Source organism: Nylanderia fulva, unplaced genomic scaffold (genome assembly GCF_048542155.1).
Source record: "Nylanderia fulva isolate GAGA-0341 unplaced genomic scaffold, ASM4854215v1 Scaffold30, whole genome shotgun sequence".
NCBI classification, from domain to species: Eukaryota; Metazoa; Arthropoda; class Insecta; order Hymenoptera; family Formicidae; genus Nylanderia; species Nylanderia fulva.
In genome coordinates this window covers 2,356,863-2,374,105 of record NW_028190369.1, presented here as the reverse complement: position 1 = coordinate 2,374,105, position 17,243 = coordinate 2,356,863, and the positions used below count along the sequence as shown (strand labels likewise).

The window sequence follows — 17,243 nt, the reverse complement described above, 5'->3', positions numbered from 1 at the left end:
CTGAACACACCCGAACTTTCTGTTCTGTTGACACGTGAAACGTCAAGATCTCTGATTTGCCTTGATCTTTCACCTCATTACGAGCTATTAATAATATCAATTATTGAATAAATACGAATGCGATAAAACAAAGAGAATTTATTTAGCACCCAGTTGTCGTTTCACATAAATTTATATCGTTGCGTTTCAGTGCTCGACAAGCTATCGGCAAATAAGTAACGAGAAAACAAAGTCTAATTCTTTATTACTTTTACATTCACTCTAAACGTTTCATAGATCCGATAAACTTACGGTACGAGATAAACAATCGCCGCTACGAGATATTATTACAATATCAGTCATGAGAAAATTGCAAATAGGAGCTTGTTTACACATTTATATACGTACCCGATAGAAGGGTAACTACGAATAGAAGAAATGAAGCAATAAGTATATTGCGAATATCACAATAAGTCTTAATTTTTAATGGAGATCGTATGGAAACAGCCTTATTAAATTCTAGAGAGCTGCTGCAATAAATTAGATGGCAATATAGTTTCCAGCTTGTCGAGAATGTAATAAAATGGATGGGAGAACCAGGCAAGCATGGAACGAGCAACTACGCCCATAGTGTCCGGGTACTGATGAGTCAGCAGGGCCAACAGCGCGGTGAACGAGCACAGACCGGCGGTGAAGAGGATGAAGAAGGGCAGTTCCTTCTTCGGGTAAACGCTGACATCGTGAAACGACGGCAGGAGTTCCCGATCGGCGCACTCGGTACACGTGGGATATGGATAGAAGAGATGGCCGCGCTCGAGCGGATACGGCAACATCCTGAACGTGCCCTCCCACGTACAGTGGAGCAGATTCAAAGCGCCTTCTATCTGCTTCCAGTGTGCTAAATGGAAGAACGCGTACGCGATCGCCTCGGAGTCGCCGCGCTTCAGCACGTGCTCGGGCGGGAGAATGAGCGGCTTCATTTCCAGGAGATACTTGGGTACATGAGGATTGAATTCCACGGCCCGATGAATCGCCTCCACCGCCGACATTTCAGCGGTGGTCAGACCGCGCTTGCTGGCGATGTCGGGCGAAAACTTGTCCGCCACTAGACGCGCCTTCAGCAGAGCCGCCGTGTAGCAGATGGTCGCCGATTTCGGTAGACTGATGTCGTCGTACTTGGCCAGGACGGCTTGCACGTCCGCGTACGCCTGCATCTCGAGTAGGGTCTCGATCAAATTCTCGTGGATGTTCAATACGTTCATGATCGGCGGTACCTCCTTCGTGAGGTCGCGAAACATTTTCACCGCCTCCTTCAGCTTTCCCAGCTTTCGCGCGCACATCGCTAATCTTCTCTTGATGTAGATCAACACGTTCGTGTCTCGCCTGTGTATCGCTTCGGCTATAGAGCCCTGGTGCTGGGTATTCTGCGACTTTCTGTAATTATTCTCAGCCACTTTCAGAGCTTGCTTCAGAATCTTCTCCGCTTCCAAAATGGTAGTGGCTTCCTCTTCTGCGAGAAGAATATAAGCTGGCGCACAATCAGGATTACGATCCAGAGCACTGTGTGCAGCTTGTATTCTCACTACTGGATTGCGCTCTCTCCAAGCTGTTTGCATGGTCTCGTACTCTGTTTTACCTAAAAGAGACAAATTAATTAGTTCAACTTGAATCGAGAGAGAGAGAGAAAAGAATTATATCTTGCTAGTTGACGAGACATTTCCATTTTATTAATATCAAACATTGAAATTCTTATACACTAGAAGGATTCTTACCTGTATCACCCTCGCAAGTGAAAAACGTCTGATGATCCTGAGCAGACAGATTCATATCGTAGTATGTGAGAGGCTCCTTGTTGGTGGCCCAGTAAAATCTTTGATACTCCGCCCCTCTGAACAGATTAATCGGATTGCGCCAGACCTTACACTCCGGCACATTCTGCTGATTCGAGGAACTCCCGGAGCCGTTCAGGCTCGAATTGTTGCCATCATTAGCGCTGTCCCCACCGCCGATCCACGGCGAGATATGGTTCAAGGATACCTGCTCGATGAACGAGGTGCCGTACTTCCTGAAGTACCACCATTCGAAGATGAGAATCAGGCCGGAGATGAGAGACGAGGTGCCGGTGAGCGCGACGTAGAACTTTGGGGTTAGGGTACTCAGGAACATCGTCGAGTCCCACATGCTGGTGAATAGCAGTGCCATTTATGCACACCCGAAGACCGAACGACTCTCGTCCGTTCCGGCGAGTTTGTGGCTGCTCCTGTCACCGAAGAGTAGCTCACCACATCGATGACAGGAGAACGAAGCGCTGCGCGAATTCTTCTGACAGTTCTGACAGCTGACCCGATGCCGCTCCGAGTTTCGCTTCGCTTCGCTTCGTTAAATTCCTTCCTATATTCAAGGAGAGAAAAATAGTGAAATGCACGACACCCCACTGGTTCTTCAATTCTATGCTATGTTTACGTCGCCACGCATACTCCCGGCGCGTAGCATGTAAATATTTTCGACGATGCTGGGAACATCCCGCACGAGACGAGCAAATCAGCTGCCCCCTCGATCGATGATGCAGAGAGCCAGGAGGGTAACTTTCGAGGCGATAGAAATGAAAGTTCTGCCTTATTGATTGCTATCAACCGCGTTTGCATAATATCTAATGGAAATCGACGATAGATGGTGTGCGCAGTTCGATTCTGGGGGTCAATTGTGTAATTTTTTCTAAAGTGGAAATGTGAAAAGTGAAAAATTTTCGCCAATCACGCATTGATTTTAAAAGAAAATCGATGTGTGATTGGAAGAAATTTCTCACTTTTCACATTTTCACTTTAGAAAAAGTTACACAATCGACGCCCTGGTTTGCAATTAAAATTTTAAATATATTATTTATGTATATGAATAATTTTCCTACGACTGTGTCACGTAAAATCTATGCGAATAAAAAATTGAACATTTTTTTGGTGGAATAAACGAAATAATGAAACTCTCGTTTCAAATCGAATAAATTAGTATAAATACATAATAAAAATTAATAAATAAATATAAATACAAAAATATAAAAATACAAAAAAATATAATATAAATACAGTATAAATATCACATACACACGCGAAGCTAATTCGGTAAATAAAGTAATTAACGAATACTCACGAAATGAATAACTCAAGCGATTTATAAATCGCGCCACATTGTGTCAAAAGAAACTTCAAAGTTATGTTCAAAGATTCATCTGTCAAAGTACAGAATTCGATCGACCAATCAGAGATCGAGAATCTCTCTGTTCTCATTGGTCGATCGGGCGCTCCACCCTAGGTGGATAGATTTCCGAACGCAATTCGAAAGCAAAATGCTACTGCCCTCTGTTGTACTTTCGTGTTGTTCGTGAGCAACAGTCGTGAGGCTCCTCGTTCATCGCCGGTCCGTAAAAGTATACGTGTGTGAGTATTAATTAGTATCTCTGCGTCGTTAATTAGTATATCCATCTGATCGGGTCGTGTGTCCCGACATCGTAATCGCGATCGAATTGATCTCGTCGCTCGTAAATCTCGCTCGCAAAATATTCGTTCTTCCGCCCCCGAAATACCCTCTCGGATTCGCCATTTCAGTCGCCAAAGATTTCGGCCTGAAGTTCGCGGCAGTTCGCGCGCGCGAGTTAACGATAGGCCGGATCGCAAGAATTGTCGGGCGCTTTCGCCGCGAAATTTTCCGAGTTTTTTGGCGTTCTCGATCGCGTTCTGAGCGGCCGAATACGCGTTTCCGGTCATATTTCCTCATCGTCGTGTCGAAATATCGTCGCGCGACGAATTAAGCTCGCAATTCTCGTGAAAAGCCGGTCAACTTCGACACGGTCGCGTCGCCATTTTATCAATAGTTTTTCTATGGTTCGGTGCTCTCCAAATTTTCTCCCGAATCGGAGTCGGAAATATTCAGCAAAACGAGAAGCGCGTATATTCATCGGGTAATATCGAAATATCGCGAGTGCTCGGAAGATGCTTCTTGTTTTGTCTAGACGCCGGATTCTCGGAACTCGGCCGAGCCAAAACACTCGGAATTGCGTCGGCGCAGGTGCTCGGATTTTTTATCGATCCAGTATCGACGCGACTTATCGACGCTCGTTCGGAGATATTGTGCATCGATAACTCGGGGATCGCGACGACGTATTTCTTCGGTCGATAATTTCAGTGATAACCAGTGAAATGTAAAACAGTGAAGTGAAGTGAAGTGTAGTGCCGAATTCTGGAATATTTCAGAGTTCGCCGTCGTCGTTCGACGAGGCCCTGCGATAAGTGGGCCTTGAAAATAAGCGGCGACGCGAAAAACGGAGCATCGGTCGCGCGCGAAGAAGCTCCCGCGATTTTCGCGCTTTATCAAAACGTGTCGAAAATGTGACAGCTAAAACCCGGGCGTCGCCGCGCGTCGCGAACGAAAAAAAAAAAAATAACGCGAGTGTCGCGAGTGCAAGTGTTTTTTCTATATTCTATATGGATTACACCGAGGGATTACCAGAGAGGAATATAATAGTCGAAATGTGAGTCGAGATAATTATTTCGTTATTTATTGATATATTGCGAATCTGCAATCTGCGTCGAATCTGCGAATTAAAATGCGGCTGTTCTACGGGAAGGAAAGGTTATGTCGTATAGAAAAAATACATCTGAAGAAATAAGAAATATTCTCATTTAACCAAAATATTATCAGAATATTAAATATTCGAGATATATAATATTTTGAAAGCGAGTTTTAAACAATTGATTTCTGCCAAGCATTTTAAAATATGTATATATACGAATATCGTGTTATAAAACTTGGAAATTTTTAATGAATTTTTCTTGATGAAGTCTCTCGCACATGTTCAAATAATTTAAATATTAAATTTTAATAATTAATAGTATAATAGAATAATATACACTGAAAAGAAAATTTAGTAACATGACTAAATCTTTTAACTAAATTACTATTTTGTTAATTGAAGATATATTAGTAATTAGGTCAAATATACATTTTTTCAAGATTTATATATTTAATTTAAATATTTTTATATGTTCGATTAACAAAATAATGTTTAATTGAAAGATTTAATTAAGATAACAAACTTCTTTTTTTCAGTGTAATAATCATTAAGTATTATATAAGACTATAGTATAAATAATACAATATATGATATCATATAATTGATATAATATATAATAATGAATGCTAAATAATTCAAAATATATAAATATTATAAAACATTTCTATGCATCTTTATCCAAAAACAGACATACATATCTATGCTGGGTGGGTAGAAATATTGAATTTTATTCACAAAGAATACGCGTTACGTAAGAGAACGAGGAAGCAGATAACCGGAATAATAGAAGCGTATAGTGGTGGACAGATAATGGGTTACTACGGTTATCTTATATGACGCCTTGAACGTCAGCGGATCCTTCCATGCGCTCTCGAAGGTCTTTCCTTCTATCTTTCTTCCTCCGAAAGTATTGCACTTTACTTGTCCCAATAACCCACTTATCGAAGTTGCTTCGTATACAGGATGTCGCGTAATACAATTCGCGACTGTAATATCAATAACAAATTTCCTCATTTTAGAGTCAACTTTTGATTTGACAAAAATGTCAAAATACTAATAGTTATTCAATTATTGAAAAAAATAGAAAAAAACAGATAGATTTTGGGAAGCTAAAAATCTTTCTTTAGCTAATTAAATAAAATCTAATAAGATTTTAATTCAAAGTTTATAATAATAAATGAAATTTCATGATATTTTTGTGAAAAAATCATTTAATCAGAGAATCTCTCGTTAAAATTAAAGTCGCATTTGTTATGGGTCACCCTGTATAGCACCTTAACCTGTGACGTAATACGTACGTATCTCTAGCTAGGTATACGTACAAACAGAACGTCTCTAAATAGAGTATTGCTACTCGATTTCTTTCCCTCGTCGCGTCGCTAAGAAATTTCTCATGGGAGAACTCGGTAATGTCGATACTCGCAGCTGGCAATGTGCGCTCATCTTTATTACTTACGAAATTATTCTTCGACTATCGTTATCCTAAATTTATAAAACTCTTCATCCAGGTCAATGAGATGCGAGAATATAATTGATCGTGCGTTGAATTTTTCGATTTCTCGGGATTTTATTCGGATTTCTCAAGTCGAATATTTACTGCATACTTTAATCCTTAAATATATGGACGATTCATTCATCCCCCTAGGTATCGTGTGTGAAAAGCTACTTTTAAAGTATTCTACAGTAAAACTTCGCTCAGCTATGCAATAGGATGGCTCGGCTAAACCGATAAAAAGCGGATGTTCTCAGGCGAAGCGTGTGATCGTAAATAGTGATAAGTATACGAAAACGTGGGAAAATAATTTTCGAGAAAAATATCTATCAGTAAAATTGGTCGATTTAAAGCTCTACTTTAATAGCTCTACTTTAATAGGGCACACAGCTTCTTGACAACTATAGGTAGTTTAATATTTTTGAAATTATTTATTCATTTTCGGTTTTGATTGTCTATGCTAAATAAATTATTAATATATACATTTATTTCGATATATGTATACAATATGCATTCACATTCGACTGTCTCGTATCAAAATATTTTCTGTGACATTTTTAACATGATAAAAGTGTCTCCGCGTATTTAAATTTATTTCGGTATAATTTCAACCTTTTTTCCGAGCCTTCTTCAAGATATATGTTTTCAAGAGACATTTTCGCATTTTGTCGACGAAAAGATGATTTCCATAGACGATCTCGCTTGTCGCCAATATTTCCGCTGCCATTGTTACGCATCGTCAAAGGAAAGTAAAGAATGTCGACTGCGTCGCTTCGTTTATCCCTCGAGAGCGAAACGCAATACTCGGAAACAGGTGTCGGTATAAAAACAGGATAGAAAATCGCGCAATTTATTCGAGGAGCAAGGAACCTATCGGGAAAAATGTAAGCACAGCTCCGGATATATATCGAAGAGGAAAGATGAGGGAAAAAAGAAAGGGAAGATTCTTAGAGATATTTTCAATAATTTGCATGACTAAATCCAATATTACTAGAACAACGTGCAACAAAAACGCAAAACTTTTATGATCTAATACGTAAGCAGGTTATTCGAAAGGCAGATTATATCGTCTATATTTTCATTTAAACTTTCTCTTTTTCTAAGTAATGTTCAGACTGCAAATTGCGTTTATCCATGTTATATTTTATACAGGATCTATCTAAATAAATGCGAAAAATTTTAGGAGATGATTCTTTGTCAAAAATTAAGAGGGGTCTTTTATATAAATATATACATATATCAGTCCTTGAGGAGTTACTCTCGATTTTTTTCTCAAATTTCAGACAAATTAAAAAATGAAATGGAAAATATTATATATATATATATATCCACCAAGTTTCCTTTTTTAAATTTGTCTGAAATTTAAGAAAAAAACAACTCCATTTTCACCTCCCTCTTTAAAAAGTGTTCAGGAAAGGATATAAGAGTATATGTTTATATACGTATAAGAAATCCCTCGGAATTTTTTCGACAAAGAATCCTCTCTCAAAATTTGTCGTACTTATTTGGATACATCTTGCATACACATAAATAGGACTTGGAGCAAACTATCATTATTATTATCAATACACAATTGTAATGAAAAATTTGTATTTATCTCCGAAGAAAATCTATCATCACCCTCTTACGTCCACGTGTGTTCGCGTTCGTCTTTCCTCGTCTCGGTACCTCGTAGTCGATCGGTCGGTCGGTCACTGAACCGCCGCCATCCCTGTCCCATTCCGTCCCATTCCACCGCCTGTCGGAGCAGCGCGATCGAGCCGATGTACCGTTAGGATTTCGCGATTCGCCTGGAAGCAGACAACAGGGAAAAGCGAACCGAAACTGTGCGCAATACTTCGCGGCATCGGCCAAAGGATCGGAGATTCGGTCGTGAAAATTTTCCGATCGATGATTAATCTCGGATAATCGCAAAGTTGATTATCGCGCGATTTACACAATAAAATTGAATATAAATAGAATTCTTTCGAAATATATTTTACACTCAACATAGATCATCATTTCGACCTCATCATTTTGATGAAATATAAGGACGCATAAGATTTATTTCGACATATATCTTTTTTTCGCTTTCTTATTCCGCTAAACTATTTTTTTACAGTTATATCTCACGCAGAGGTCACGTGGAACTAAAGTTCCGCTTTCGCAATTTAAAAAATTCAGTCGCTCTAAAGAGTTCAATGTTACGTCTCGTTCCGAATGCGACCAAGTAATCGCGGAATTGATAACGCAATTAAAAATTCGCTACTCGATTCGTTAATTAAATCTCTCGGCTGTTCGTCCGAGTTCGTAATTACGTGTTGGAAGTTCGCCTCTTGCGTTCGCGCACACTTTCGCCGCGTTGTATTCTGTATCCTCTCTCTTTCTCTCTCCCCCACTTTTCTCTCTCCTCTCTCTCTCTCTCTCTCTCTCTCTTTCTCTTTCTCTCTCATCTCGTATTTCCCGGCGGCCACGCCTCCACCTATCTAGCTCTCAACGTCCTCGCGTCTCTCTTTTCCGGCAGTTTCTCCAGGCTTGCTGAAGGCAGATGCCAACTTCGCCAAGTTTCAGAGTATAACTAGTAACCGTATAACGAGGTGTATGACGCCGTGTGGCAGTCAATCTCGTATCGCTAACCGTACCGTATGCATGCACGCATACATTTGGAAAGCAGCGATGCCAGACATTTTAATGGCACGTCGATGGGTATTCATGTTCGACTCGAGCCATCTCGGTGATTAGTCAGAGCTGCAAATGCGAGAGTAATCCCGTAGGGCGTAGAAAAATCAAAATAAAAAAGAGGATCGATTTTTCCGGCATTACATTAAACTTTTTCAGAGGCGAGAGAGAATACTCATCATTCACGCCGTCTTTCCAATCAATCTTTCCAAACGCGATCGCGCTATAGATCGCGCCTCATGGGTCGTCTGAAAGTGAGTTTCATAACTACGTCAATGTGACTAATGCAGTGATAAATCGGTATTTCAGTTTGAAAGAAGTTTCCAAAAAAAAAAAAAAAAACCGTTGAATTGCACAGCGTAATGACTTTGTTTTACTTACAGTTAAAAATCTATATATATATATGTTAGATATTTTATATTTTATTATGTAGAAAAATTAATGATAAGAGATCCAAGCGATAATCTACTGTCTCGCGAAATCCTATGAATTTTACACAATTATCTCTTCTCTTTATTTTATAAAATTTCATCTCTCTTATAATTTCGCAATAATTCGTAAGTAATTGTACGCGATCTCTATTTGTATTACATAAAAAATTTATTTAGCGATTTTACATATCCAGGAAAAACGTGCGCTCGAAACAGCTTATTGCAGTTTATTTCGATACAGTTTTTATGTCGAGAAAAAAGCCAAGAAGAGTCAAATTGTATTTTTTGTAATAGGATCCGGTTCATATATATACATTATATATACATATACAATATATATTCTCATCTGACCTTTCTTTGCAAGTGTAAGTAGCATCTCTGTTACATTAACCCAAATTAACATCGCGTCGTAAAATGCTGTATAATGCATCCATACGTAAATACATGGGTTAGTCGGAAAGCTGCGCGAATATACGCATATAAGTTCCGTTTCTCTTCATATATATCCCTTGGATTAGGTATATAAATTTTCTCAGAAAAGAATTTTTGATAAAAAAAGCATAATATCTTAAAAAAGCTAGATAATTATTTATCTTTACTGATTTATGAATGAAAGATTAAGTATATAATATATACAAGGTTATTTTATGATACGATTTTCAGATTATGAAATCACTTTATTCTTTTTTATTATTAAATACATGGGTATCTTATAACTATCTTTCAATAATATAACTATTTCATTATTATATAATTTTTTTCTTTTAATTATCAATTTTCACATATTTTACAAATGTTTGGATTCGAAAAACTGAGATTTTTTTTACTGAAAATTTTTTAAATTTTAAATTTTCTTATTGGAAAGGGATATTTCAGTTTTCGGTGTCTCTAAAAAATCTTTTAATATATATTTAATCTCTTTATTAAATTTTTATCAAAAGTTTATTGTGATATAATCCAGTAATAGAATTAATTATTAATGTAATTAATAATAAATATTAAACAAAATGCATCACTCTTTATTTATGCATAAGATTGACAAAGAAATGAAGATTTTTTGCAAATAGTTAAATATCAAAGTAGTTATTATTCAATAAAATAAAATATTTATGAAACATGATTTGCACGTGGTAAGCCGAAATATTAAACAAGACAGCAATCGCGCGAGCATAATTTAATACTTTCCATCATCAAACTGTGTTTGCCAGAGGCGATACAATTTAATTCAATATATTGAATAAGGATGTTAAACCACGAATTATATTTTTGTAAGGTAATTCAACTGCGAGTTTAATATTACTTCGTTTAGAGTTTCAGCATAATATAACTATCTTTCAATAATATAACTATTTCATTATTATATAATTTTTTCTTTTAATTATCAACTTTCACATATTTTACAAATGTTTGGATTCGAAAATTTTTTTAATTTTAAATTTTCTTATTGGAAAGGGATATTTCAGTTTTCGGTGTCCCTAAAAAATCTTTTAATATATATATTTCACTGTGCATCGCTCGTCATTTATCTTTTTTCTATATCCTTCAGAATCTTAATAAAAGATTCGCTTCTAAGCAAATGAAAAAAATGTTCTAAATTGACGTAAAATAAAATGTCAGAAAGGAGTTTAATATAACTAACCGTGTGCTTTTTGCGTGTCGCGTGCCAAATTGCAGCGACGATTGTTGCGGATAAGCTGGATGCGCGCGAATGCGCGCGTTTATTCTCCCTTCTCCACGCCGTATCCCAATATTCACTCCGTCGTCCGACAAACTGCATAAAACACGTGCTCCGACCCGTAAATTCATCGCCGGGCTTCGTGCGGTAGTTTGCCGTCGTGGTAATTGATATCGCAGTTTGATATCGGCTGACGCCGTGTCGAGGAAGGGGATAGAGGATGCAGGGAATGAGGGGAGAGAAAGTGGCAAGGGGGTGTCGATGGCGTGGGGATAGGTAGATAGGTTGGTGAGGGTAGTGAGGATAGAGGAGGTGAATAAGGGGGATAGTCAGAGTAGAAGGGAGAGAGAGAGAGAGAGAGAGAGAGAGAGAGAGAGAGAGAGAGAGAGAAAAGGGGAGGTAGTAAAGGGAAGCATACGAGGGATGGTGTACGAGACAAGCAAACGAGTAGGGGAGGATGGACGCGGTCACTATGGCAACCGTGGCTGGGCTTCAGGGCTCCGCGACGGTGAGATGGTTTGGGTAATGTTCCGCGTGCCTTGGAATGGATTTCTCTCGCTTTGCTACCAAATGGGGTTAGTCAGTGCTAAGCGCTCGCCCGTTTTCTTCCCGCCTTTTCCTTCCGCGTTTTCCCTCTTCCTCAGTTTCCATCTGTTTCAGTTTCTATTTCTTTTTTTTTAAACCGCTACACTAAACAGAGAACAACTTTGGACTTTTTATGAAAATTGTCATATCTCACTCGAATCTATTAATAATCATAGTATGTGTAAAGAGTAGTTTTTAATTTCATCGATCATATATATTTATCGCATTTATAGTCATATAGATAAAAAAACGTTATCTAAAGTTTTTTCTCTCTTTGACGATAGTAAAAACAGATAGAGCTTACAGTTCGATCTTCTAATATTTTCTACGTCATCTTTACATCGTTAGAAATATAATTAAGTTACGCATATAATCGCATCACTAGCTAATACATAATTTTTTTTAAATAGCATCATTACGCGTTTTACATAATTTATAGATAAATTCATCCAATTATTTATTATCTGTACAAAAAAATTACGAGGATTAAATTGCTCGAATGAAGAATGTGCAGTTTAATTGACATAGTTTCTAAAGAGAAAAGGAATTAAAGTTTGCCGATACAATCTTATAAAAAATTTTCGGCGAGATTATTAATAGCTAGAGTTTTAGCACTGTTGGAGAATGTCCTGGTTTCATCGTTACAAAAAGTCTGATAACTAGCGTCTTACGACAGACACGTCATAACGGGCGAAAAATCGCGAGTTGCGGCTTATTACGCGTCGTATGTTATCTCTCGCGTAACGTGTGTCCGCTGCGATGCCATTCTCACACAGTAAGAATGATGACAGAGAAAGAAAAGGAAGGGACATGGTAGAGTGTTGGATGAGAAAGTAGCTAGACTTCGAAGCTGGGAGTAGGAACGAAAAAGAGAGAGGATCTAGTATAAAGAAGAAAAAAATATGGTATTTATTACATGTCCTATGACGCGCGCGTACGTTTAAAGGTTTTATAATAAAGAAATTAAGAAATATATAAGGTCTCGATAACGTAGAGCATAATTTTTTAGAGCATTTTGCATTTTCTGCGCAGAGATACGGAAAAAAAAATTCCACTTCAATTTTATTTGATAAGTATTAATTATTTAAGTTACATTTCATAGCACTATACAGAAAAAATAGTGTATTTGCAACAGCGAGTGAAAATATAAAAAGCAAACATTTTTATTCGAAATTATATCGAAATTGTAATTATGCTTTTCGGTATAAAACGAGATTTAGTTGGTGAAAGGTTTTTAGAGTCGAAAATTAAAATGCGGAAAAATTCATTGATTCAATTGCATGTGATCGATGCCCTCGATTCATCAAAACACCCATTTCAACGAGTTTCAATTCTCGATCAACTGCGAATTGTGTGAAAAAATTCGTGCTCTATGTTGAATATCATAGCGACATACGCTGTTCAGATACTTCATACATGTTTGATTATCATCGATATGGAAACGTATTTGTATTTATATAACGGATGTAAAACTGTTTACATTAAAACTTATCTGATAGAATAAAATCACTCTTATACAGAGAGAGAGAGAGCGATTAAAATATTATTTTGAAAGGCAAAATAATAAATTCTAATCGATAAAAGCAATAATGTACAAAAAATTTTATTATCAAAAATGTGTTGATTAGATAGGTACTTTTTTAGAATTATATTATTGAACATTTTCACACAATCGGAATATCTCTTATACTATCTTATAAACACCTAAAATAAATTTTTGATCAAATGTCATGAATCACTTTTATCAAAGTTTATAAGTTCTATGTAGAAAACGATGAACGATATTTCTTATGAAAGGGTTAACATTTTATGACACGCAAATGAGTCGCGCTACTTAAGCAAAACGTTTGGAAGCTTCTCGTCGACGCGATGAGAAGGTGATCAAAGAGGCAGCCACGTACAGAGAGACAAAGAAAAAAAATAGAGAAGGAAAAAGTGAGTGAGAGTATACAAGAGTGTCGGCATCGAGGTCAAACGTCCAGCAAAGTAGACAAGTCACTCGTTTGCATTCGCCTCCTCGACTTTTAGCATATCGAGACTGTCTGAGCTGCTAATGGTGGGAACGATCGATATTCACGCTCCCTATTCTATTATTTCGGCAACCCGTTGAATACTATATTGACCATATACCTATTAATAACGCGCGATTGCTGAAACTCATCTTCCTCCTTTTCATGACATTAACCGAAATATCTTATTGTATTTAATTCGATATATTAGAAGGATTCTATTGCAAAGTTTAATTAGATTTTTACTTAATTGTTCAAATTAAAGTTAATACTCTCAGACCACTTTGATATTTACGCAAGTATTTCCTTGCATTTGACTTAATTTTGTCGAGTGAGAAATCGGAATGGTATAGCTGGCGTAATTATTGCAATTCAATTAAGGTCTACGTCGAGTCATTAATGAAATGGAGTGCCTGAATATATTATGCGATTATAGATTAAACTGCCATTACAGAATCGTAATTACGATGTAGTGCGCTACGGATATCGATTAACATTTCGCGCCCGTCAGACACGCGTCCAATGTCCTCGATCACGCGCATAATCGTGACATATTCGTACATTTGTTTACATGCTGGAAAAAAATTATGCGCCTCCGTTTGAGCATAGTTATTTTCAGCCGACCTCGGTCAGCTCCGGGGTCCATTTAAATTTTTTTCAATATCGCATGTTTATCGTAACTAAAGAAATCGACGGTCTCTTTGCCTCAATTGTACCTACACACTCGACAAAATTTAGCTTTTTTTATAAAAATAAAATTGAACTTTTTTTACATATTTTGTAAAAAATTATTTAAGAGATATGGGAATATAAAAAATATTGTTTGTAGTATAAATAACGATTTATATGATGATACAATAAGATATCGATTATCCCGATAATTTGAAAATAACTTATCGATATTTGCTTTTAGGTATAAAAAGTAATGTAAACGAGATATTATAAACGAAATAATAATATAAATAGAATAAAAATATATTTCTAATGTAAATTATGAATCTTTGTTTATATAGATTTTGGAAATTAATTAGCCGGAAAAATCAATATATTTGAATCATCAATGTTTACATAATAGGCATTTAATTATATTAAATATTCATGTATATTTTAATATATCTCAATGAAGATTATATATAAATATATAAAAAAATAAAAGCAAACTATATATTGATTTTAGTTAGAGACTAGAGAGCTAAAACAATTATGCGATATAAATAAAATATTTCAAATTTTTTGAAACTTAAAAAATCAAAATTTTTATACTTTAAAAAAATTTGAACACAATAGACAATTTTACATAATTTTTAGAATTCACGAAAGCCAATAAGAGAGAGAATCTATTTATTATTATAACTTATAAACAAGATTTGGAGAACATAAATATGAATCACAAATGTGAATCATATGTGATTCAGACCGAAGCAAACAATGATATACATGGAATTTATATAAGAAAATTTTCATTTATAAAATATAGGTTACTTTAAGTTGTTGATGTTTTACTAGCAATTATGTAGGAATTTTATTATGTAGGAATATTATATTAAGAAGTTGACCTTATGTTATTATTAAGCTGTGCGCAAATTGCACTTGAGAGCAAGTTGAATAAGAATAATGTTTTAAAACTTATCAATGTAACACAGTGAAAAAGAATCTAAAATATTTCAAGAATTTTATATTTAATTCTGACAAAGCAAACATATCCTGTTCTGCAATCGCTCTTTTAAAGATACAATTTTCAAAGATACAATCACTAAAAGTTAGTCCGATTATCGGTTTTATGATCTTTTGAAAGCAAAGTATGCACATATATTTTCCCATTTATCGGTTTAGGGCACTCTAAATTCCTTAAAACGTTTATATATTATTACGTGCACAAAAGCTGCAGCGAATAACAAAATACAGTAGATACTATTCGTCCCACGCTATCATCGAAGCTGAACTGAACTAAGCCGAGCCGGGTTCAAGAATCTCGATGGAATTTTGTAACGTTTCTCGGTAGACCGTCGAATTTCGGGCAACCGGGAATAGCAGGTAGGCGAATCCGGTTAGATGAAACCGCCAGAGTTGAGTCGCGCGCAGGGAAATTCGAGATATCCGCGCGTCACTCTATCGTACAAACGATCCTGTCTACATATACACAAGAGCCATGTAATCGATCGGATACACAGGGTGATCATTCGACTTTGCTTCATAAAGTCAAATTTTTGCATAGGCGAAATTAATTCACAGATGATTTGTTTTAATTCAAAAATTGAGAATCATCAAAAAATTGATTGACTTTTCAGTTACGAGCAACTAAAAATGACGCAGAATTTCATTAAATATTGCAGACTTGCATGTATAAAAAGGCTATTCAGAACATTCATTAAATAAACATAACATTCATTAAATAATATATTCACATTAAATTAAATTAAAAAAAAATATTAAATTATATATCTACATCCAAATTAATTTTTAAGTTTATTTCAATTATACATTTAGTATAAGAAAATTTTCCCTCTTTTTCATTAAATATCAAATGAATCATTTAGTGTTCCATCAAGTACATGTCATTTAAATATTTAATTCAAGATATAATTACCAACAATTTCAGTATTGAAAATCATAAAAAATAATGAACTTGAATTTTTGATGATCGTTGAGGAAATTAATCAAGGAAATTGAATGCAAATTTGAGAACACCCTATATACGTGCCAGGTGCGCGCGAAGCCCCCGATCATGATGCCTGGTTGATGGGGCACGAATGCGTTGCCAACGCGTTACTGACCTATCTTCATCGAGTGCCGCACAAGTAGGGTTCATTTGCGGTGGTCACGTGCGATGTCGTGGATCTTGTTATGAGAGTAATTTAGGCATGGTGAGAGAATGTCTATATAATTATAATAGAATTAGAACGAACTACTGATTGCTAGATCAATTCCCCGATATAATAGTACGATAGAATTATTCATTTTTTTAAGTATTGACAAAAATTATAAGTGACAAAGTATATGCCAATAAATTTTCACGTAACATTATTTCCAATTATATAATATTAATTATATACATATATATATTTATTTATACATATATAGAATTATACATAATAGCATTATTCATTCATGAAAGTTACTTTTAATAGCTACAAGAGAAAATTAAACAAGGATATCCCGAAACATCGAGTGTGAAATATTTGATACGATATAAGCTGACACGTTGATTATGCGCAAATTTTCATTTCGTTTTATATGTTAATAGAAAATTCATGGAGTAGCATTTTTCCCAGTTTGATGTATGGGCTACTTGTTGCGCGTTTATCTCCGATCTCCAATTAACTTAATGATTTCTCGGTTAACTGCTCAATTCGAAATTCAGATTCGGATCAATTAATTTTTTTCCATTTTATAAAAAAAAATATTCGCCGCAGAAAAATAATAATTTATACCCCACAGTCTTTCAAAGTAGACGAGATATTCAGGAAGTTGATTCACCATTAATTACAGTCAACATAACATTAAATACAGCAATAATGTTCAATACTGATATCGGGCAATTTATTATCTTGATACGCGATTCACAGGTTGCCGAGTACGAGAGAAGGTATTTTAGTATTTTGCGTTTGATGTGGGCTTTATTGCGAGAAACGATCATCGTGATTCAGAGCCGATATGTCGGATACGCTGTTATATGGAGTAATCGCACCGTGTGCACCGAGCTTTGCACGTCGATGATGGCGAAGGGAGGGAAGAACGGCTTAATAGAAGAAACAAAGCGCGGCGCTCTGTTATAGGAAGTTATACCACCCGGTCTTTCTCTCTCTCTCTCTCTCATATATCTAGCAACCGTGGCCGTAGGCGATACACT

The 17,243-nt window shown here is 36.1% G+C and overlaps 1 protein-coding gene across 1 annotated transcript; it reads right to left on the bottom strand.

Moving 5' to 3' along the window:
* Window positions 1-118: 118 nt before the first annotated feature.
* LOC114930565 (protein ST7 homolog) lies at window positions 119-2,545 on the bottom strand. The gene is made up of 2 exons (XM_029302375.2): window positions 1,752-2,545; window positions 119-1,615 (listed from the first exon to the last, which is right to left on the bottom strand). The coding sequence occupies exons 1-2, from the start codon at window positions 2,179-2,181 to the stop codon at window positions 492-494; spliced, it is 1,554 nt and encodes a 517-aa protein (XP_029158208.2). The 5' UTR covers window positions 2,182-2,545; the 3' UTR covers window positions 119-491.
* Between the last annotated feature and the right edge of the window lie 14,698 nt (window positions 2,546-17,243).